Source organism: Triturus cristatus, chromosome 11, assembly GCF_964204655.1.
Source record: "Triturus cristatus chromosome 11, aTriCri1.1, whole genome shotgun sequence".
In the NCBI taxonomy this organism is placed as follows: Eukaryota; Metazoa; Chordata; class Amphibia; order Caudata; family Salamandridae; genus Triturus; species Triturus cristatus.
In genome coordinates this window covers 213,157,403-213,179,811 of record NC_140594.1, presented here as the reverse complement: position 1 = coordinate 213,179,811, position 22,409 = coordinate 213,157,403, and the positions used below count along the sequence as shown (strand labels likewise).

The following is a 22,409-nucleotide window of genomic DNA, read 5'->3' as shown; positions in this document are numbered from 1 at the left end:
TAAGCGTACAAAGAAAGTCAAAATGTGAGTAATTCTGCTTACCCTTTCATCTGTTTACTGCCACAGAATTATCAAACAGACTACAACAGTTTAAGATATTAGGAACAAACCATGTTTCATACGGTTTGTGGTAGGTTTATAAATGTGCTGCAATTGAACAGTTTCCCTAAACGTTTCCAGTTCTTTGCTCAGAGGTGTGACCTTCATGCAAGTGACATAGAAAAGCAAAGCTTTTCTGGGAACCCAGATGCTTCTTTCACAAGGGTTGAAATTTATCAAGTTGACACTGTTCTAAAAGCTTCTATCATATTCGACAAACCAAGATATTGCCCATCAACTTATTTCCTTACCACAGAGCACTGCAGCAAGTATTAATTTATAGAGAGTGCATTTAAATGAGTTGAACAGGATATAAAAGCCAGACACAGCAACATGGTGACAAAGTCATGCAATACCGTTCAAGGTCCTGATCCACAAAGCTCTTCTTGCAAACGTTAAACTAATAACTGTCACAGATTTCCAAGAGTGATCTGGCTTGTCACAATCTACACATGCAAATTTTCCACATTTATTATTTTCCTCCAAATGTTTTCCCCCTATGAAGAAACACCTTCCACTGTACTCCACAATAAAATACGGGGGTGAGTCCTCTTTGCCCAAACTGGACAGTAGCATGATTGGTCTAGTCTAGTGTGTGTTAAAAGGGTAGAAGACAAACTGCAAGATGTTTGTGAAAAGGCACACATTCACAGGTTTGTTTCTGGTGAAGGAAATTGGAAGGCCACCACCTACAATGGCCCCTACAGCACCTTACTTTTGATACTAAGGTGGCAGAGTCTATGGACGTGCCTGTCCCCTGCGCTTCAAAATCATTTTTTGCAGCAGTTTATTTTGTATTTATTGGTTTTAACATATCCCAACATGTCAGCCGCTTGCCCGTGCAAACTCTTTTTGAATTGGTTCCTGAATGAGATTTGGAATACTAAATTAAAAAGAGTAAATAGATTTTAAAAAAATCAAATGGAGACGTATTTCAAATTGATATATTAAAAGAATAAGAGAGACCAGAAACAAAAACACATAGGAAATCTATTTAAAATACACTTTGGAACGTATTGTACATAATGTAATTTCCGAGCAGTAGCAACAGCATCATTGCTATTGTCTACACTTGGATTACAAGAAGGAAAGCGAGTTATATACAATACAAACTAAGACAAGACAGTAAAAAAAGGAAATATCTCACAACCTGAATTAGGCCAGCACAATCATTGATTCTAACCACAAAGCAAATTCGATCCCCTAACACCAGATAAACTTTCCGGTTATGATTTAATATTTTTAACACCATCCTTTGCACAAAAAGGAGAAACCTATCCTACACTGCCCATTCACCCACAAAACATGCAGAGCTTCATATTCAACATGTTAACTGCTCACAGACTAAATGATGTTTGAAACGTGCATTTTAATATTACAGATTTTTAAAAGGCCACACTCTAACAATTTATGTAAACCCAATAGGTCTGGCTATTTTATAAATTAAACTGCTTCAATGATGTGCAAATGTATGTGGCCAGGTGAGCAAATGTGAGAAAATGTCAATGGTTGGACAAATAAGTCAATGCATGAATGATGAACGAATCAACAGGTAACTCAGTGCATGGATAACTAGTAGGTGAATGACGTGGATGGGTGAGTGAATAGATGTACAGATGAGTGTATGGATAAATTGGTGAGTGTATGAACAGAGGTTGTCGCAGCCAGACTTTACGACGCTGGGGTACGAGGTACAGCCCTCAACTGGATCCGCTCCTTTCTCTCGGCAGAACCCAGAGGAACAGACTGCCCCCTTCCTCTCCAAACCCACAGATATCAACTGCGTAGTACCACAAGGATCATCGCTCAGCCCCACGTTTTCCAACACCTACATGGCCCCCCTCGCTGCCGCCAGACAGCATGGGCTCAGCACAGTATCTTACGCCGACGACACCCAGCTCATCCTCCCCCTCACGAAGAACCCCGAAGACACCAGATTCTGCTTCCAGGAAGGAATGAAGGACGTCGCAGCCTGGATGAAAAACAGCTGCCTGAAGCTCAACTTGGAGAAGACTGAGGTCCTCATCCTCGGACTCTCCACCTCCGCCTGGGACAACACCTGGTGGCCCCCCGCCCTCTGGAGTCCGCCCGCCCCCACAGACCACCCACAGAACCTCGACATCATCCTTGACTCCACCCTCACCATGACCCGCCAGATCAACTCCATCGCCTCCACTAGTTTCAACTGCCTTTGCATTCTCCGCAAGACTTTCAAATGGATCCCCCCCACCCAAATGCAGGAAAACAGTCATCCACGCTCTCATAACCCGCAGACTGGACTACGGCAACGCACTCTACACTGGAATCAACAGAACTCTCCTACACAAGCTCCAAACCATCCAGAACACCGCAGCCAGGCTCGTACTTGGAACCCTACGGCACGAGCACATGACCCAACACCTACGAGACCTCCACTGGCTCCCTGTCGAGAAGAGAACAAACTTCAAACTGCTTACTCACGCCTACAAATCCCTCCACAACATCGGACCCAAATACCTCAACGAAAGAGTCTCCTTCCACGTACCCAAAAGGAACCTCCGTTCCACCGACCTCGCCCTCGCAGAGACCCCCGCATCCGCAGAACCAGAGCAGGCTGAAGAGCCTTCTCCTACGTCGCAGCCAGAGCCTGGAATGAGCTCCCAGTCACCATCAGATGCTCTCCGACCCTGCACACCTTCGGGAAGAACCTCAAGACCTTGCTCTTCGACTGAACAGGAGCTGATCCCCATCCACACCCCCCACACATCCCTAGCGCCGTGAGAACCTCACGGGTGAGTAGAGCGCTTTATAAACCACTGATTGATTGATTGAATGTTTCTGTAAGTATGTGGCGGCTTGATGAATTAGCGAGAGCATGAACAGAGGAGTGCATGAGTTTATGCATTGAGGTTGTACTAGCCCTACAGCGTGAGGTCTCAGACAGCAGTAGTAATGTTACAAATGACAAGAATAACCAATTTAAGCGAATACAAGTGTTACAGCAGTGCTAGGCACCACTGTGCCAGGAATACGCAGAAGGTATTTAGACTAATATAATGCAAACACCATGCTGAATTTGGAACCATCATTACAAGAATGCCCACAATGTCAGGAATTAGCACAACTATGCAAGTTCAGATGGTAAAGGAGCATAGATGGAATGAAGTAGGAGGAGGGAGGACCACAGACTGCAAGTGGGAGAACACAAGATGGTGTGTAGAATTGTGAATAAACACCAGGGAGCATGTTGCAACAGAATGGATCAGTAAGAAGCTCAAATGAACCTAAATGGCATGCGGCAGGAGAGTTAAAAGAAGTAGCAGATGAGCAGGTCTTTAGCTATTAGTGACATGAAAAGTTCACAGTTGCTGGTCCTTCAGGAAATCTGTAGGAAGGATGTGCAGCAAGTCCAGGTTATGTGTCTGCCTGTATTGCTGACAGCTGACAAATTAGATAGGCTCAGTACCTAGTGTAGTGACTGTCTCTCTCCCTCCCCAGGATATGCACTCACCAGTATTAGAAGGCTGGAAGAGGGGATTGTGCAGGTAGGGCTGGGAACCCTTCAAGGTGGCTATGATTTTTTGCTACATCACTAGACCTGAATGTGTCATCCATCTAGGGAATGGTAATACCATTTCAAGGTGGCGACCACATTCAGCATCAGTGTTAAATCTGGTGGCCATCCTGAAACAGTAATGCTGTTCAAAGATGGCCTATACATACATGACCAGATTTGCATCACGAGTAAGGCCCCTATGCTGCTGGCAGCCAGCTACCCTACATAGTCTGACCAGAAAAGTAAGGGATCCATGAGTGTGTATGACCAGCAGCATGGGTGCTGGGCTTTCATCAGCAAAAATTCCGGGCATTGTAAAGTAAATATCCACACAATGCCATACATCATGACTGACAGTCTAAAGACTGTGGTGCTGGCTGGGTGGCTGACGCAAGGCAACCAATTGCTGAAAGGGAAGGATCCAAAGGCCCTCTCTATATAATAGGTTTTATTTTTCTGCAAGAGTTGCGGCAAATAACTAAAGCGGTCTCAATAATGAACGTAACAATTGAATGCAGTTCAACGTATTGTACTGCAACATTTATATAGCGCAAACTACCCATATTTGGGGCGTTGAAGTGCTTGCTTACATGTAGGGTGTGTGGTTGAAAGTGTGTTGTCCTTCGTTTTGTTCCTATGTGGGAATCGTTTCCTTGTTGTGTGTCATCCAGATTTGCCACTTTTATGCATTGCAATGTCTGTGCAAGAGGCAAATTACTCTATTATAACTCCAGGGGACGCCTGGCTGACCTGTTGGTGCGTGTGGAGAACTGCTGCCCTGACTGCTGCTTTTCCTTGCAGCGCCTCGCGGAACCCGCTTCGCGGGTCCCGCTTCGAGGGGTGTGCTGTCCTGGACCTTTGGACCCCTGGAGTTGTTTCCTTGCCAAAGCGGAGCCTGCAGTGGGTGTGAGTGCGCGTGGGCAGGGCTGCGAGCTGCGAGCTGCGGGACCGGGACTACCTCTCCCAGGAGTCCCCGCCAGCCCTAATTACAATCATCTGGGCCGCTCTCCCTGCCTGCCCCGCCCCCACTAACGAGAGTCTCTATTTTTTCAATCTGTTATTCCCGCTGCGCGGGAGCGCACGCGGGAGCGTCCCGGGAGAAGCCCGGGACAAGGGCGGGACCGTCTGTGGCCGTCAGAGGCCGGAATAGGCCGGGCTGGGCCTACTCTCTTGGGTCGTCCATTCGACCCCTGGTCCTATTTACTGTCACAGCCCCTTGCCGATTATAATCCATCACTCACATTATGCCGTCTCCGGCAAGGGAGAGTACCCCATTGAAGCCGGGAGGAGTTAAAAATAGGACCCTAGAGAATTATTTCTCCCGGGCGGCGGGGGAGGGGGACAAAGAGTGCAACCTGTCCCGGTTAAGGGCAGAACGGAGACGCTCAATAGATAACTTGAAAAACCTCCCCCTTGGAGAACAACCCACTACGCCCAGGGAGGAGTTGTCCCTAATAGATGAGGTCCCACTCCTGCTGAGGGATTGTATAAACACTCCACCAGTTGCAGCCATGAGTATAGTCCCAGCTACCAGTCCAAGCCCTACAAGGGTGACCATTGATTTAGTCTCCCAACCCTCCCCAGCCTTTAAGGCTAGGAAAGCTAAACCCAAGCCAGTCACCACACAAGGAGCACCGGGGCCCCCTCCTAATAAACGTACGAGGAAATCGAAGGGAGCCCAGGGAAGGAGTAAACCCAAGATCTCTCACTCGGACTTTGGGAAATCTTCAAAACCCCCCGTATTAGCAGCGAAATTACCGGCTGAATCACACCCCAAATCTATTGCCCGGGAGGATCTAGCTCCCGCCCTGATAAAAGACATAGGAACTAATACCGCTAATGTCCCCCTCTCTGTTGTCCCGCTTGGAAATCTGGAATTCTTGCTAAGGTCTCTATTACTACCGATTAGCGAGAGTATAAAAAAGATTGAGATCAGACTAACTATTCTGGAGGCCACACTAGGTAGTCTGAAAATCCCGGCTGGTCATCAGGGAAGGCATCTAGAATCTACCCCCGCCACAATAGCCCCTCAACAGCCTGTAAATAGTGCAGCAAACTTAGTCCCTCCACAAGCCGCAAACGCGGCGGCCCCGCAAAAACCCCGAAGGCCCAAGCTTGCACCAACTAAGCCCCTTAACTCTAATATGCCTACTCCTCCTTCAGGCCCTGTTCATCCGGCACAGCCGGTAGATAGTACCACACCAACTCCCCTAATGAAGCTTCCCTTGAGACCACGCAGACCTAACCTACCCCCAGAGACTAATGATTTCACTGTAGTCATGGCGGGTGTCCCCCCCACTCGAAGAAGGTGAAACTGAGGATTTTTGTGCCCTGAAAAGTAGGGTTATTAAGTGGTTAAACATAAACAGACCCCTCCCGACACACCTTAATAACGAAATCATAATGGTAAGAAGGGTGCCATGGGTGGGGAGAACATACAAATCTATTATAGGGGACTGCATATTGGTGAGTTTTAGGGACACAGGAACCGTGTCCTACATATGCCAAGGGAAGAATAGATCCAGAGCATCCACTATCTAAACCCTTCGTGTATCTTTCTTTTTCCCCATTATTCCAGTCCCATTGCAGCCGCCCCAAATTCATGACAACTGGGAGAGGGTTGGCAGGAGGGGGAGACACTGGGCATTCAACCCTAGGCCACTATTTGGCCGACCAGAACCACCCTTGTACACCTATAACCGGTTTAATTGCCTGAACGGTCTAGAGGGGGTGGATTGACAAACAGATAATGTCCTCCAGGGTTACATGGATAAGGGCGTTTTGGTAGAGGTGGTGGAGGAGCAAAACTCTCAGGCTCAGCAAACTCTACCGAGTGGTGTGGGGAATTCCATGTTTGCTGAACCTAACGCTACAGCCATAGAATGTATAGGAGGGGGACATGGGCTGGCTACGCAAGGGTCAATACAGGAGATACTATCAAGGCCCAAGGGGGGCTCAAGACGGAGGGGAGAGGGAGTGAGATTCATCTCCTGGAATGTAGCAGGCATAGCGGGCAAATTTAATAACAAGGAATGGGTTGATTTTATTAGAAAATTTCAAGTCATATGTGTACAGGAGACATGGGCCTTGGTGAATAATTACCATCTACAGGGGTACAAGTGTTTTTTTGTCCCCGCCCGAAAATCCAGATCAGGGAGAGCAATGGGCGGTTTGTCCATCTACGTAGATTTAGACCTCCCAGGCTCCTGGTCCTCCCCAGATTGGAACTCACATGGGATTCAGGTAGTTCGGTTCCTTGGAAAGGGGTTAAGATTTTCAGTTTTTAACATCTATAACACTGAGATAGTAAACAACTATATCCCGCTACTAGCTGAACTAGACCATAGGCTGGGACAAGAAACAACATTCCAAAATAAGGGGCCGCCGCACGGCCTGCTTTTAGTGGGAGACTTTAATTGCCACCTCTGTCCGGCACTGGTCAAGGTAAACACAGACTGGTCACAATGCCCAATGGAGAAGGGGCCGCATTTTTCTCATACGCCTACTGGGTTGGCTCTTAGGTTGCTTCGGCTTAAGTACGACTTGGAGCATACCATTAATATGATAGACCCACAGTCGGATGGTACACTTCTACCAACTTTCAAGGGCAGGGGTTGCTCATCTATTATAGATTATATTCTGGCCTCGAGATCCCTGATAAACAAAATAATCAGTGTAGGGATAGATTGGAGCAGTTTCAGTGACCACAATCCCCTTGTTTTGATGCTCTCGTATAAGGTGGGTGCTGGAACTAGAGTCCACCGCTCAATTGAGGAGAGGGTCACAGATCAAGGTAGGAGACTGAAATGGTCCAAAATAGATGGGGTAAAGTTTTATAAAATTTTGGGTGACAAGGGCCTACTGGCCATTAACGACTGTCTAGACCTAGAAGTCCAGGGACCAAGGGTACTGGAAGCATTTGACCAGATCGCTAACCTGGTCGATGGCCTACTTAGGACCAGTGCGCCCACACGTAATCTGGTAAATCCCCGGTGGTTTGATAAAGACTGTTCTAAGGCATTGAGGGAGTTGAAATGCTCCCTTAAGCTAAAACCAAGGGACCCTCAAAAAATCAAGGTATGCAGAGAAAAATATAAAAAAGAGACCAAAAGGAGGAAACTTGCCCTGCAGGCAGAAGCTTGGGCAGACTTAAGAGAGGCAGGCGAAAGAAGGGATCTAGCGGGATTTTGGAGAATCATTAATAATCCGACCTTTCAAGAAAATGATTCCCCAGAGATAGGGGTTAACATCCTCCCGGAGCAGTGGGTCACACACTTTAGGGGTCTATATAACCATGAGCCCGGTATCCATGTAGAGTCACCCGTAACCACAAGTCAGGTTCCCTCGGTAGTATTCACTCTTAAGGAGATTACTGCAGGGATGGAGGGTCTGACTAAAAATAAAGCCCCGGGGCCGGATGGAATTCCCCCTGACCTGTTTCTTAGTAATATAGAACTATGGGCCCCGCTGATGACCAGGGTCATAAATACTGCGACCACTTGTGGCCTGCCGCCATCCTGGTCTAAAGCGATCATCGTGCCAATCTTCAAAAAGGGCAATAGGGATGACCCCAAGTGCTACCGGCCCATTTCCCTGATTGACGTATCGGCTAAACTTTTGGGTAGGGCAATCCTCAACAGACTGTCTGAGTGGACCGAAGAGAATAACACCTTCTCGGACACTCAATACGGGTTTAGGACAGGGAGGTCCACCAGTGACCAATGCCTGAACCTTTACATGCTGACTGCCAAATATACTCTGGCCAGTGATGAACCCATTTATATGGGATTCATGGATCTGGCAGCAGCATTCGATCACGTCAATAGAGGAAAGCTGGGGAGGAGCCTAGCGCTTGACCAAGATGGCCGCGTGAGCTTAGAGCTCCCGAGACCCTCGTGCCCTCCGTCGACTATCCTGTCTCTAATCCTGATGGTATGCATGGCATCGTGTTGCTGAGTTGTCAGGGAGGCGATTGATGCTACCCGCAGTCGGATCGCCCATCGAGAACCGGACTTACGCCTGGCGGAAGATCGCGGCCTATCTCCCGGGGATGCCAAGGGCTAGAGTTGGCAGGGTGCCCGGCTCCTAGTTGATCAACAACGGACAGGCGAGGTGTGAACTGTCGGGCGGAGGTCCCCGCGCTTTCACTTTCGATTTCGTTCCCTTTGTCTGCCCGGACACTGGAGAGCTCTGGGTGGCTTTATTACCCCAAGGACGCTCGGCGAGCTACTCTGGCAGCTTAAGACAGAACTGCTCACTCCTTCTTCCTCTCTCTGAGAGGGACCAGTCTTAACTACACTGGACGGCCTGGAGTCCATTATGTCGGGCAAAGCAGAAGGGGATCGGCTGAAGACTAAGTCTACCAGGCGGGGAACGTATACCCAAGTCAACAGCATGGATCGCTACGCTCTCCAGAAAGTATCACCGAGTGGATCGAGCCAGGCGCCGGATGCCCAGAAGGAGGACTCGCCTGTGACACCGGAGCTCTCCCTACAGGATGTCATGGGCGCGCTCGACGGGATGCAGACCTCGATGGGGAGACAGTTCGAGGCCCTGGCGCATAAGGTGGACGCCATCCTGGTGGATGTCAATCTGATCCGCTCGGACCTGGGCAAGACGAACGAACGCGTTAAGAACCTGGACCTCAGGACCACGGGCCTCACTGGTGATGTTGCGGAACTGCAGACCGAGGTCCGTAAGCTGAGGGCCGAGAGTGACCTCGTCGCCCGCCGGCTGGAGGACTTCGAGAGCCGGGCCAGGCGCAACAACGTGCGCGTCATCGGGGTCCCGGAGTCCTCGGATGAGGCTTCGGCGGACCTGCTTGTTGAGGATTTGGTCCTTAATCATCTGAAGCCTAGGGGCCTTGGAAAGTTTTTTGCGGTGGAAAGTGCCCATAGGGTGCCGGGCGGGCGGCCCAAGGCGGGTGCCCCGCCGCGGCCGATTGTCGCCCGGCTCTTTCATTTTCGAGATCGGGACGCCATCCTGCAAGCATCGAGGGTGACGGGCCCAGTTCCCTTTCAGAATGCGTCGGTGAATTTTTATCCGGACTTCACCCAGCAGGTGCAGAGACAGAGACAGAGACAGAGCTTCCTGGGGGTGAAGCGGAGGCTTCGGGATCTGGACCTGAAGTATGCCATGCTTTTCCCTGCCAGACTACGGGTGGTGCACGACGATCGAACATTCTTTTTTGACTCTCCTGTTATGGCCGACGAATGGCTGGACGCTTTGCCCCGGCGACGGACGGGGGACGACACAGCCGAGCATGGTGACAATGCCCGGGATGGACAGGGCTGATATCTCAGAGACGGCCTGACTTGATTTGACTATACTTGAGAAATTGAACAGAATGCAGTAACTGTGGAGGGTTGCGGGAGGACGAGGGGTGCTCTTTTCCTCCCTTAGGGTACTTTTTGTAGACTTTTGGTTTTTTAGGGCGACAGGCACACTGCAAGTTGGGGGGGCTTTGTAAGCTGCAGCAGGGGTGCAGGGTGGGGGGAGTTTCGGGGATTTGGACTTTGTTGTTGGGGGGTTTATTTCTGCAAGGCATGATGATTATCCTCAGGGCTGTTCCATGGTGGCTCCTCGGGTGTGGGGTGGGCCTCTTTCCGTTTGAGGATGGGGGGTAGAGGCTTAAGTGTTATAAGCTGGAATGTTAATGGTTTGGGGGATCGCATCAAGAGGGGGATTGTTTTGCAATTTTTGAAACGCTCAATGCCAGATGTTGCCCTGCTGCAGGAGACGCATCTCATAGGTAATACGTGCTATGCCCTGAATAGGAAGGGGTATAAATTCATTGCACACTCTGGATTCTCTTCTGGGTCCAGGGGTGTGGGCATCCTAGTTAGAGCATCGTTGCCTTTTGAGGTGGACTCCACCATTGTTGACGATAGGGGGAGGTTTGTGGCGGGGCGGTGGGAAGGAAGGACTTTGGTTTTGGTTTCGGTTTATGTCCCGCCGGCCCTGCAGGCCTCCACATTTGCTGATCTGGGCAGGGCTTTGTTGACTCTCCCGGGGGGTATGCTGGTAGTGGGAGGGGATTTCAACGCTGTGGGCTCCAGACTGTTGGATAGATACCCGCCCAGGGACACAGGGGGGGCTCAGAAATGGCTTCCAGATTTCCTAGACACGCTTGGTCTGATAGACTGCTGGAGACTCCGGCACCCCACACAGAGTCAATACACGTTCCACTCCGGGGCGCATGGTAGCCTCTCCAGGATTGACTACCTGCTCACTCTGGCCGCACATGCCTCGTTGGTATCCGAGGCGAGGCACATGGCACGCGGTATCTCTGACCACTCGCCAGTGTGGATCCGGCTGGATCTAGGTCGGGAGGGAGGAGGGAGGGTGGCCCCCATCAACCCATGGTATTTCCGAGCCCCAAGATGCGCAGCGCCCTGGTAAAGAAGGTAGATAATTACTTCGAGGACAATCTGGGAACTGTGGACTCGGCGGTGTCGCTGTGGGAAGCTTTTAAGACCGTGCTTCGGGGGGAAGCCCTCTCCCTGGTGGTGGCTGCCAAGAATCGGAGGGATGGCGAGGTACGGCAGGTAGAGGAGGAGATCGCGGCCCTTGAGGGGGCTATGGAGGAGGGGGTTACAGAGTCCTCACTGCATGAGCTTTGCTTGAAGCAGACGGAGTATAGGGACCTGGTTACGAACGCCGCTAAGACCCTCAGTAGGGAACAACAGGGCCGCCTGTATGATGTTGGAGATAAGGCAGGGAAACTCCTGGCGTGGTTGGACAGGAAAGAACGGGTCAATAGAGTGGTTCCAGAGTTGACGGGAGAGAGGGGAGAGGCGATTGCGGAACCTGAGGGGATTGTGAAGTGTTTCGCGGAGTATTTTCATAGGGTTTATTCCTCTGTGTCGGACAGGCCGCCCGAGGACTCGTCGGATCTCCTCCGTGATATCGAGTTGCCCTGCCTCTCTGACATAGATAGGGACGATTTGGATGGTGACATAACGGTTGACGAGGTGGCGGGGGCTATTCGCGCGTTAAACTCGGGTAAGGCCTCTGGACCGAACGGATTGCCGATCGATCTGTACAAGCTGTTCCCGGATAGGGTCGCCCCTCACCTGCGCGCCATGTTTTTGGAGGCGCGGGGGGATGGGATCCTTCCGTTGGACCAGCGGCTGGCGTCGATCGTGGTCATACATAAAGAGGGTAAACCCCGAGATAGGTGCGCCTCCTATCGGCCCATTTCACTCCTCAACGCTGAGCCGAAAATTCTGGCTAAACTCCTGGCGACCCGTTTGATTAGGGTACTTGGCGACTTGGTTCACCCGGATCAATCCGGATTCATCCGGATTCATCCCGCACCGAAACACAGCATTAAACCTTAGGCGTCTTCATGGCGTCATCGCCAGGGCGGGCACGCTGCGTGAACCGGCTATTGTGGCGTCTCTTGATGCCACGATGGCCTTTGACACGGTGGAGTGGGCATACTTATGGGCCGTGCTGGCCAAGTTTGGTTTTGGTCGCGGTTTCGTGAGTTGGGTTAGGTTGCTGTACGAGGGGCCGCTAGCGAATGTTGTGGTGAATGGTCGGGCCTCTACTCCGTTTCGACTTGGTAGGGGTACTCGGCAGGGTTGCCCCCTGTCACCTCTGTTGTTCGCCCTCGCCCTTGAGCCGTTGGCTGCGTGGATACGTTGGCACCCGGATATACGGGGCCTTCGGTGGTCGCCTGATCACGAGGACCGTATCTCGCTTTATGCCGATGATATCCTGTTGTATCTTGCCTCACCTAAGAAGTCACTTATAGTGGTCTGTGATGTACTCGCATCGTTCGGTGGGAACTCGGGGCTCGTTATTAATTGGGGCAAATCGTACTTGTACGTTCTTAGTGGCGAGGTCCCACCGATCCCTAGAACATGTTCGATACAGGTCGCCCAGCAGGGTTTCGTGTATTTGGGGATCTTTATATCCATGGACCCAGCTGTGCGCTACGAGAAAAATCTGCTCCCCCCCCTGGCACGTTTGAGGCGAGATGTTGAAGGTTGGCGGAAGTTGCCGCTCTCCCTTGTTGGGCGTGCGGCCCTGTTCAAAATGATGTCTCTTCCCCGCTTCCTCTACGCCCTCCAGAACACTTTGGACTGGGTCCCGGCCAAATACTTTCGGGAGGTCGAAGGCCTCCAACGGACGTTGCTGTGGGATGGGCGGCCGCGAATAGCTATTGCAAAGTTGACGCTCCCGTGGTACGATGGGGGCATTGCGCTTCCAGACATCCGACGGTACTATTGGGCCACGCAGCTGAGCGCGATCAACCATGGGTTTTATGGCCCCGCCCTCAGCCCTGGGTATGCCATGGACAGGTGGTTGCTGCGTGGTGGCAACTACTACAGGGCTTTGTATTCGCGGTCCCTAGACTCGTCCCTCACGGGGCCCACAGGTGCGGCGGTGCGTGTGTGGAAGATGGCGACTGACTCGTTGGGCTGGAAGGATAGGCTCACCCTCGCTACCCCATTGTTTGAATCGGAGAGATTGGGAAGGCTCTGGCATACGAAGGGCTTTGATAAGTGGGACCTGATAGGTATATCCAAGGTGGGAGATGTGCTGCATAAGGGGAGAGTGAAGTCCTTCGAGGAGTTGCAGACAGAGTACGAGCTGGGGCCCTCCGAGTATTTTAGGTATATCCAGCTGCGCCACGCCCTCCGATCAGTCTTCGTGGAGGGTGAGAAGGTGCCGGAGTCCTCTCCCCTTGAGGACCGGGTCCTTGATGGTCATATGCCCGAGAGCACGATCTCGCTCATATATAAGAAATTGATTAACGTCCGGGCAGACATGCTTTTGGGGCTGAGAGAACAGTGGACTAGGGATGGCCTTGAGTTGGATAATGAGGACTGGCAGTCAGCGGTTTCTTCTCCTAAGGAGGTTGCGATCCCGTCGCATCTGAGGCTGGTGCAGCTTAAAATACTGCACCGGGTGTATGTGACGGGGCCAAGACTGGTCCACATGGGATTCTCGGAGGATGGCCTGTGCAGGAGGGGATGTGGTATGGTGGGCACTTTCCTGCACATCATTTGGGAATGTGGTGTCATTGTGGAGTTCTGGAGGAGAGTCCATGTAGTTATGGGGGAGGTGACGGGCATTGCTGTGCAGCTGGAGGCGCGGTGTTGCCTCCTGAACGTCTGGGGGCCCACTGACCTCGATGAGGCGCAGACCCAATGGGTGACTCTGGGTAACATGGTCGCTAAAAGGGATATCGCGCGATTGTGGGGCTCCTCGGGACCCCCTACACTGACCGCGTGGAAAGAGAACATGGACTGGAGCATGTTTAGGGAGAAGACGGTCTATTGCTCCAGAGGTCGCCCCCGGAAGTGGCATGCCATCTGGGGGCGGTGGAACCTATACAGGGGGGGAATATGTCTTGCCCCGGATCTGGAACCTCCCGAGGAACAGCTTTCCCCCTGACCTTCTTTCCAGCACATTTGGGTTTTAGGAACTGTTTTGGGCCTCTGCTGTCCCCCTTCTTCCTCCGTACACCGTCTTGTAACTAGTAGATGAGTGGGGTCCGGCCTCCCCTGGGGGCTTTCACCATGGGCTTTCAAAGTTCTTGCCTTGCTGGGGTTTGTTGTGGTTTGCTGTGTTTACCTAAAATTGGACCTTTGCACTACTCTTTGTACTGTACTGGGGACACGTCACTGTATCTAACTCTCAATGTGCCTAACCTTCGGGCTGTCGGCTGAATAGCTGTGTCCTGATTTTTGAAATAAAGGTTTCCCAAAAAAAAAAAAAAAAAAAAATAGAGGAAAGCTGTGGGATATGATGTCAAGCATGGGGATTGAGAGTGGTTTAATTACCATATTAAGGGAATTACACAGCGACACCACTGCCAAGGTTCGATTTAATAGGGAGGGAAGATTGTCTGACTCTTTTCCCTGTAAGAGTGGAGTCAGACAAGGTTGCATTCTTGCCCCTTTTTTGTTCTCCCTTTATATCAATAACCTGGAGCAGTTCCTTTTGGGGTTAAAGGCAGATTCCCCAAGGGTCGGGCGCGGCATATTCCTGTTCTGCTTTACGCAGATGATGCGGTTCTGCTTGCACGCACACCCCGAAGCTTACAAATCCTGATAGACGGGTTTGTTAGGTTCATGAGTACACTGGATCTATCTGTCAACCTGGGCAAATCATATGTACTCCTGGCCTGCAAAAAACCTTCCTCTAAATTTACTTATACAATAGACACCCATACTTTAGAGGAGGTCAAAACGTTCTCTTATCTTGGAGTAACCTTTGATGGTGTTTTGCAGTTTAACTCCCTAGTGGCGGAACGTTGTAGCAAAATGATTGCCTCTAATGGGGCTATAGCTGGATATGGAAGGAGGCTAGGTAGATGGAGCCCGGAACAGGTGATGAACTTGTATGGCTCCGTATCATGCTCCAAAGTAATCTATGGGGCAGAAGTATGGGGCTTTGTGAACACCACTAGAATCCAACAGGAAGAAAACAAATATCTGAAATCTATCCTGAGGGCCCAACCAAGTACCGCTGGAATCATAGCTCATAGGGAGCTAGGGAGACCATACTTGGATGACCTGTTAAAACTTAGGCCAATTGTGGCCTGGCTAAAAATATGGGTTAATCCAGATGTGCATCTAAGCAGAGAAATTTTATTGGACTGCTTAGATAGGACCCATTGTATGCGCATCCCCTGGCTTAAATATGTAAGAAACACCCTTGAAGATTTAGGCTTTGGAAACCTCTTCACGAACCCCACAACAATTTCAGCCCAGCACAAGAAACAAGTAGGGGAAATTTTCCTAGAGCGGAAAACCCAATGTAGAGCTGAGGCTGAAGGTGTTAAAAAGACTGTGAGGGCTCATAATTTGGTAAAGAGTGTGGAGGGTATGGAGCCTTATCTGTATCTTGTGCATAATGCACAGGATAGATTTCTTATGTGCCGTTTTAGACTGAATCTACTTCCTTTTATGTTGGCCTCACCAGCAGGTTTCACCACGTCAATTGAGCAGAAGGGACCCTGCGGCTGCGACAACAGGTCTCCGCAGGATTCCCTCCATTTTGTTTTGCTCTGTCCCTATTTCTCTATGCCCAGGCGCAGATTTCTTGTAATTATTTTAAAAAACGCCCAACAGGAACGTGCCAGGGACGCATTAGTCTTTTTGCAAAAAGCCTCTGATCCACTAACATTGTGCTGTATTATGAATTTTATTAAGGTTGCGGTCCGACTAAAGATGACTAGGGGAGAGGAATGAAAGACTTTGGATTTTCTATTTTTATGACCCTGTATGTCGGTATCTCTATTTGCACTAACTCTGTATAAGGATCTCGATTAATGTTTAATGACTTTTTACCCATGTATATATATGTGCTTTTATGGTGTTTTTTAATCACCGAATAAAGATTCTTAAAAAAAAAAAAAAAAAACTCCATTGTACTAACCTAATCTCTCGCTGCAGTTGGCACCGACACAGAAACCTTCTGATGAGGGCTTGAATCTGGATAGCTGACCTTTCTTTTTCCTTCTGCCCTTTCCTTTCCTCACGAGCCTGACGGGCTTTGTCAAGGAACTGGGCTTTGGATATTTGGTTAGCACCGAACATCGTTGCAACCTGAAAAAAACAGTGGATGTGACAAATCATACTATTTATTTATTTCACTGCGATTCCACAGAAACACTACAAATTAAAAATCTTTTTACATGTCATAATACAATAATCTATTAAATACATGTTTACAATTTATTACATAACCATTTCATTCGATTATTTATTTTAGTTTTTACAAATTATCACTCTACTGACACTGAAGCATACTCAATTTTAAAAACAAAAATCTGTAAACAAAATCAAACAGAGAGAGGATTTAACAATATTCAAAAAGATTTACTCATATGTTTCAACCGAGAAATGTAAAATATCAATCTAATAAATCAGGACATGCAAAAGGTTTGTTAGCTATATTTGTGTCAATTTTATTTCCTGGTATTGTTGGTCAAAATTTTACCCTATTACCAGCTTGTTATACTGGCAACAGAGGGTGATCCTAACCTTTAATGAATTAATTATTATGATAGCCGATTTGATACTGCCTGAGAGGATGCTGTTAAAGCCCTGGAAATGGAACTAGATTTTTTTAATTTTTTTATTCGATTAATACCATGATCATGCACAGGAGGTTAAGTGCCAAATCTAAATTGTAAAGTGCTCGTGCTTGGGGTGATTCAACATCGTCTATATAGGTTTCGAAGTTAAAACAGATTGTGATATTTAAAAAACTTGTAGTTAAAGTGCCAAGTGGCCTAGAATCAGTGCAAACAGTATTAATGAAGTTCCAATACATTATTTTTAGCTGTGGTGTCATTTTTATAATGGACTGAGGGACGTCTCACATGTTCCTCAGCCCCAATTTAAAAAACCACTCTGACTTTTTCAAACCACGGTAAGAGACCTGATTTCCTTAATAATTCTTCCACAGCATCTTTCACTGGTACTTAGATATTACTAGTCCAGAGTCCTATCCAAAACATAAGCACCTTCAGGACAGCAAAATGGGAAATGGATTTTAGCCCGAGGTCGAGGCGTAAGGGTAGTATGGGTGTGTTCTTTGGGAGATTTAAAAGAGCTCTTAAAAATGTATTTTCAGTAACTTCTAGTTGGTTAATATGCTCCAGTCTCCACAATTCAGCCCCATAGAGAGCTGCGCCCAAACCTTTGGCCTAGTGTAGGAGAGATTGGGCAAAAAGCTGAGCGTTTGGATCTTTTTATAATTGCACAATCCACATGCTGAGGGGTCAGGACACTTTTCTGAATTTGGGGAGTCCATTCCAAGTGGTCACTAATTCTGATGCCCAAATAATCAAAGTCCTTGACTTGTTCTAATAGTTGAGCTTCAAGCCTCACTTTTCCCTTAGTGGATTTGTAGGGATTAAAAACCATAAACTTACTTTTCGAGCAATTAATTTTAAGGCCCCGAGCTTTACAAGCTGTCGAAACTTTGGTTAAAATATTCTGAATGCCCATTAGGGTTTTTGATATAAGTAACGTATCTTCTGCGGTATTAACTTGCCTCCCAATTCAGGTGGGTCACCTCCACAGTCGTACAACTCTCTTATGAGCTCGTTCATGTATAAGGTAAACATAGTTGGGGCCAACACACACCCCTGGAGCACTCCTTTCATAATCAGTATATTGTCGTCAAACTGTCATCAGGGTTCCATCGGACTCTAGCATAATTATCATGATGTAGACAGATTAAAAGTTGGAGTAGGCCATGGGGGACACCCAGGTCCCTCAAAACAGTCCAAAGCCTAGTGCGAACAATGGAATCGAATGCAGTTTTGAGGTCAACAACACTACATAGAGATGACCCTTCTTAAGCTTGACCTCTTTCCATATGAGCATGAGAAAATGAAACACTTGATCTAGAGTGCTTGTAGAGCCTCTAAACCCAGCCTGTAAGTGCGAGAGTATGCTATTGTCCTCTATCCAATTTTGAAGGTGTGATAAAATCATTTTGCTAAATATTTTCTGGGACACATCTATAAGGCGATAGGCCTATAATTAGCAGGGTCCCCTTTTCCCCCTTTTTTGAATATTGGGATTATTTCGGCACCCTTCCATGTTACCGGAATGTCTCCTCCACGTGTAATGGCATTAAAGACTAGGTGCAGCAGAGGGCCCCATATTTTAGGTTCAGATTTATATAGATCTCCTGGTATTCTATCTAGCCCAGGGGCTTTTTCCAGTTTGTAGTGAGCTAAATGCATTCATAGTCTCCATTAAGGAGAAGCTCACTACCTCATTTATATCAAGCACTTCATTACTACCCCCAGTTGGCTCCTCTGCGTCACCCACAAGCTCACAATCCTTCTCAGAATATAATGCCTGTAAGTACTCTTCTCAGTTGTGTGGCTGTATATAAAAATCTTCTTGGCTAACCTGATGAGTTACCCCTTTAGAAAAAAGATGCCAGAATAACTGACAATCCTTTTGCCTGGATGCCTCAAATAGGATACGTCAATTTTCTATTTCCCAGCTCTGTTGGCCTCCACTTGTATACTCTTTTATAGCCTCCTTTTGGTATTTATGTCGGGCCTTGTCCCTACTTTTACTGCCACCATTAGTTCTGCTCTTGCTTGCCTGCATTCCTCGTTGTACCATGGGGCATTATTACGTTTAAGCGAAAGTGACCTTCCCAGACTGCTAAAATAGGGTAGATGTTGTTTGACAAATTCTGATAGCTGGCCAGGATAGTATCATCATTCGTGTTAGCATTACTCATATTCACTAAAGTCTGGCCCACCTCTTTATAGATTTTGGGGAGAAGCTTACCATCAGTGACTATATTTGCCCACTTGACTCTCCTTTTGTTGTTGCTCATTACCACAAGTGCCTTTGTTAGGTTAGACTGGGGCTGTAATACCGGGAGCCCAGAGAGACTTAAAAGAATGCGTTCTGATCACTGTCCTCGCAATTGAGGATGGTCATATCACTTACTTGTGGCCAAAGGTCGAGGTCAACCATGATAAAATCAATTCTGCTTTTAACGTTCCTCCTCTTAAAAGTATAATCTGCACTGGCATCTGAGTGTGTCCTCCCATTGCATGCACGCACCCCATAAGCAAGAGTAAATGATAGAACTTGCTGCGCAACACTAGTGCATCTTTTAAGGGTTGGGATCTGAAGCTTTTTAATGCCTCTAGCTTCATCTTTCTCCTGGACTATTTCCTGAACATACTCTACGGGTTCGTATGTTGTATTAAAGTTTCCAGCTATAATAAGGAGGCACCCATTTTTAGCAGTTCTAGGAAGTTAGTGAGCATTGTCAGAGGGCTTATGAGGGCTTTTGAACCGATTGTATATATTAATAATCCTAACATGGATATCTCCTGTGAACGAGACCAAATTAATGCCGAGAATCTCCTGAGAGTCTATGTCTAGACGCTTAATTTCACAAGCTGGTGTAGTCTTGGCCCAAATCAACATTCCTCCCGCTGGTCTGCCAGATGGTGACTGTCTTGCTCCTACCCTAAATGTGGAAAAACCCACCCTGTGAATCTGTTCAGTAGACCAAGTTTCATGGAACAGACAGATGTGGCAGTTATCTACTAATTTACCCCACTCCGGATCGTTAAATTTAGAACGTACCCCTACAATATTCCAGGATATTATGTTCAGCTGCAGGTCGGCAATAGGACTACCCTGCAGTGGGTGTCTTGTTTGAGGGCTATCTCTTGTTGTTTCTGTGGTAGGAGCCTTATACTCGGTGGGCTGACTGAGATGTAATTCACTATTTCTTTGGGGCTGAGATGTATTTGTTCCTCCACAGAAATGCCGGCCTGAGGTGTGCCCTGGGCTGTCATGAGAACGACATTACTAGACTCTAGTCAATCTAATTTATCCAATTCTGTTAGTGCCTCGTATCTATTGCTAGTTACAAAAGGGGATTGCTCTTTCCTCATCTGCTCATACCGTGTTAGTCTGGCATTTTGTGGGTTTGCTGGGCCGCAGGGTGTTAGATGTCTGTAAAAGAAACCCAGCGGCATTATGCCTATCCCCTGGTCTGAACCCCATCTGGGTTGGTTTCTCACACTACTGATTATAGACCCTGCGATGTCTGGGTTTCGGCAATTTATCACAATACAATCTCCATCAGTGGACTTGCATAGGGGACCAACCCAGCCTACTCTTCTGACCATCAGAATGTCATGATAACTGGACTTTTCATACTCCATATTTTGGGATAGCCAATGACATACCTTATTTTTCAATTGGCCTGTGGTTTCTTGTAAAATGCCCTGAAGCAGAGGGACATTGATTAGGATTGCAACATATGGACAGCATTTGGGCGGTAGATCTAGTTTGGCCTCATTTGATGGTTTGTAAGAATAAGCCAGAAAATTTGTCTGACAGAAAAGCTGTCTCAATGGTCCATTACCCTTTGAATTAGTTTTAGGGTTCTGGGTTTTGAACCTAGATCTACCGCCAGCAAGCTCACTGCCACATGTTTGGTTAGTATTCTTTAGTGCTCCATTTTTAGAGTGAACTTCCCTCGAAGCAGTCCCAGCCACCCCTACAGGAGCTAATTGTGGGTTTTCGGACCTGCAAGACAATGTGTTCCCCCCCCCCCCCCGTGGTGGAGCAGACCGGATGCAATGCTCTATCTTTTCCTATCCCTTCCAGAAGACATGTGACAGATTTCATTAAGTGTCCCAGATTAACCTCAAGCTTTTCAAGTCTAAACAAAATTGGTGACTCTGACAGTCTTCTTAGAATTGATTCACATCGCCAGGGAGCTCCCACGAAGACAGCTAGACCAAAAGAATAGGCCCAGCCTCTTCAGGGCTCTGACGGGAGCAGATGGGCCTGCCCTTGGCCCAGGGAGAAGGACAAACTCATTTTCTACAAAACTGATGTGAAATATTAAACAATATCCTTGCAACGCACAATTTAGTTTCAGCTAATGATCTGTGCCCCACTTCTATAATCTCCATTCGAACATTTACTGGCAGGGGAGCCAAAAGAATACTTGACTTTATACTAGTATTCCAACCTATCTGCAGCTGCACTCGATTATACATGCTTTTGAAGTAATTTGTGCATCAACTAACTCCAGGCTAACAAAGAGCTAAAAAAAATATCAAAATCAAGCATGTACTCAATCACATAAAAAAAATTAAATGTTCTTCACATGTTGCCAAGAGACGAAGTCGCAATTCATATATGTAGACTTGGATAGAAACAAACTAGACTTTGGCAAACTGAGATCCGTGAAGAAGCATGGGGAAATATTGCTCACACAAGTGAGACAAATATATTCTGTCTTGGAAAACCATAAACTCCCCATTTTTTTTTAATGAAAATACAGTATCCACCATAGACTCATTGGTTATGCCACAAGACTGGGTTAATCATTATAGTGTAATGTAAGAAACTGGCTCTATATATACTGCAACAAAGTAAGGTACAGTGTGTATAGAGGCCAAGAGTCTCCAGAGTTTTGGCAGAGGTTAAAGTTAGATAGAACCTTACTCTCTAAAGTAGTAGCTTGGTCGAGCAGTAAGGCAGTATCAGAGGACAGTGTAAAGCATTTGATGTACACACTCAGTCAGCAAATGGTCTCACACACTCAAGAACTGAACTCTAGGCCAATTGTTTTGTATACAAAAATATACTGTTGTTTTATCTCTAGAACCAAGCAAGCCTGGTACAGGTAAGCATATAAATACTTTGCAGTAGTAACTGACTTGTTTGAACACAGTTCAGAATTGCAGTATAACTGGTACTGGTTTTGATTACAGGTTTAAGAAAGCAGTTTGCAACACATTGCAGGTACAGTGCATTCAATTGATTGGACTTTTTAAGTAAAATGCAGTTAATTACTTTTCAGATTACTTTTCTAACCACAGTACTGGATCCTAGATTCAGCCCTGGGACATTTCCTGAAAACAGGTGAGTAAATGCGTTTTGGTTAAAGGTATGATTTTTAAGGAATATTATTGTATTTCAAAAGTTGACACTCAGAAACGTTTTCACATAGAATCACCAATGTTATCCTATGGGGGGAAATTCACTTAGCAGGTAAGTTATGTTATCGTTACTTTTTCTTACTCAGTGCTGGATCCTGGATTCAGCACTGGGACATTTCCTGAAAACAGTTGAGAAAATGCTTTTTGGTTAATCAGCTGATTTTTAAGGAATATTTGCAGCTTTCAGAAGTCGACACTTAGAAACATTTTGAGAGAAAAATTGTCAATATTATCCTATGAGGAAAAATTAGTTATCGGATTCAAGGTAAGTAATCGGTCTTTTGAGTT

At 47.5% G+C, this 22,409-nt stretch overlaps 1 protein-coding gene across 4 annotated transcripts in view; it reads right to left on the bottom strand.

The window, feature by feature from the left end:
• UBE3B (ubiquitin protein ligase E3B) overlaps positions 1–22,409 on the bottom strand; it is a 389,404-nt gene that overhangs the window by 321,611 nt on the left and 45,384 nt on the right. For all 4 annotated transcript variants that reach the window (XM_085632991.1, XM_085632989.1, XM_085632992.1 and 1 more), the window contains exon 3: positions 16,034–16,203. In XM_085632991.1, the coding sequence (XP_085489117.1) occupies positions 16,034–16,194 (161 nt within the window). In that variant the 5' untranslated portion in view covers positions 16,195–16,203. The remainder of the gene's footprint in view (positions 1–16,033; positions 16,204–22,409) is intronic.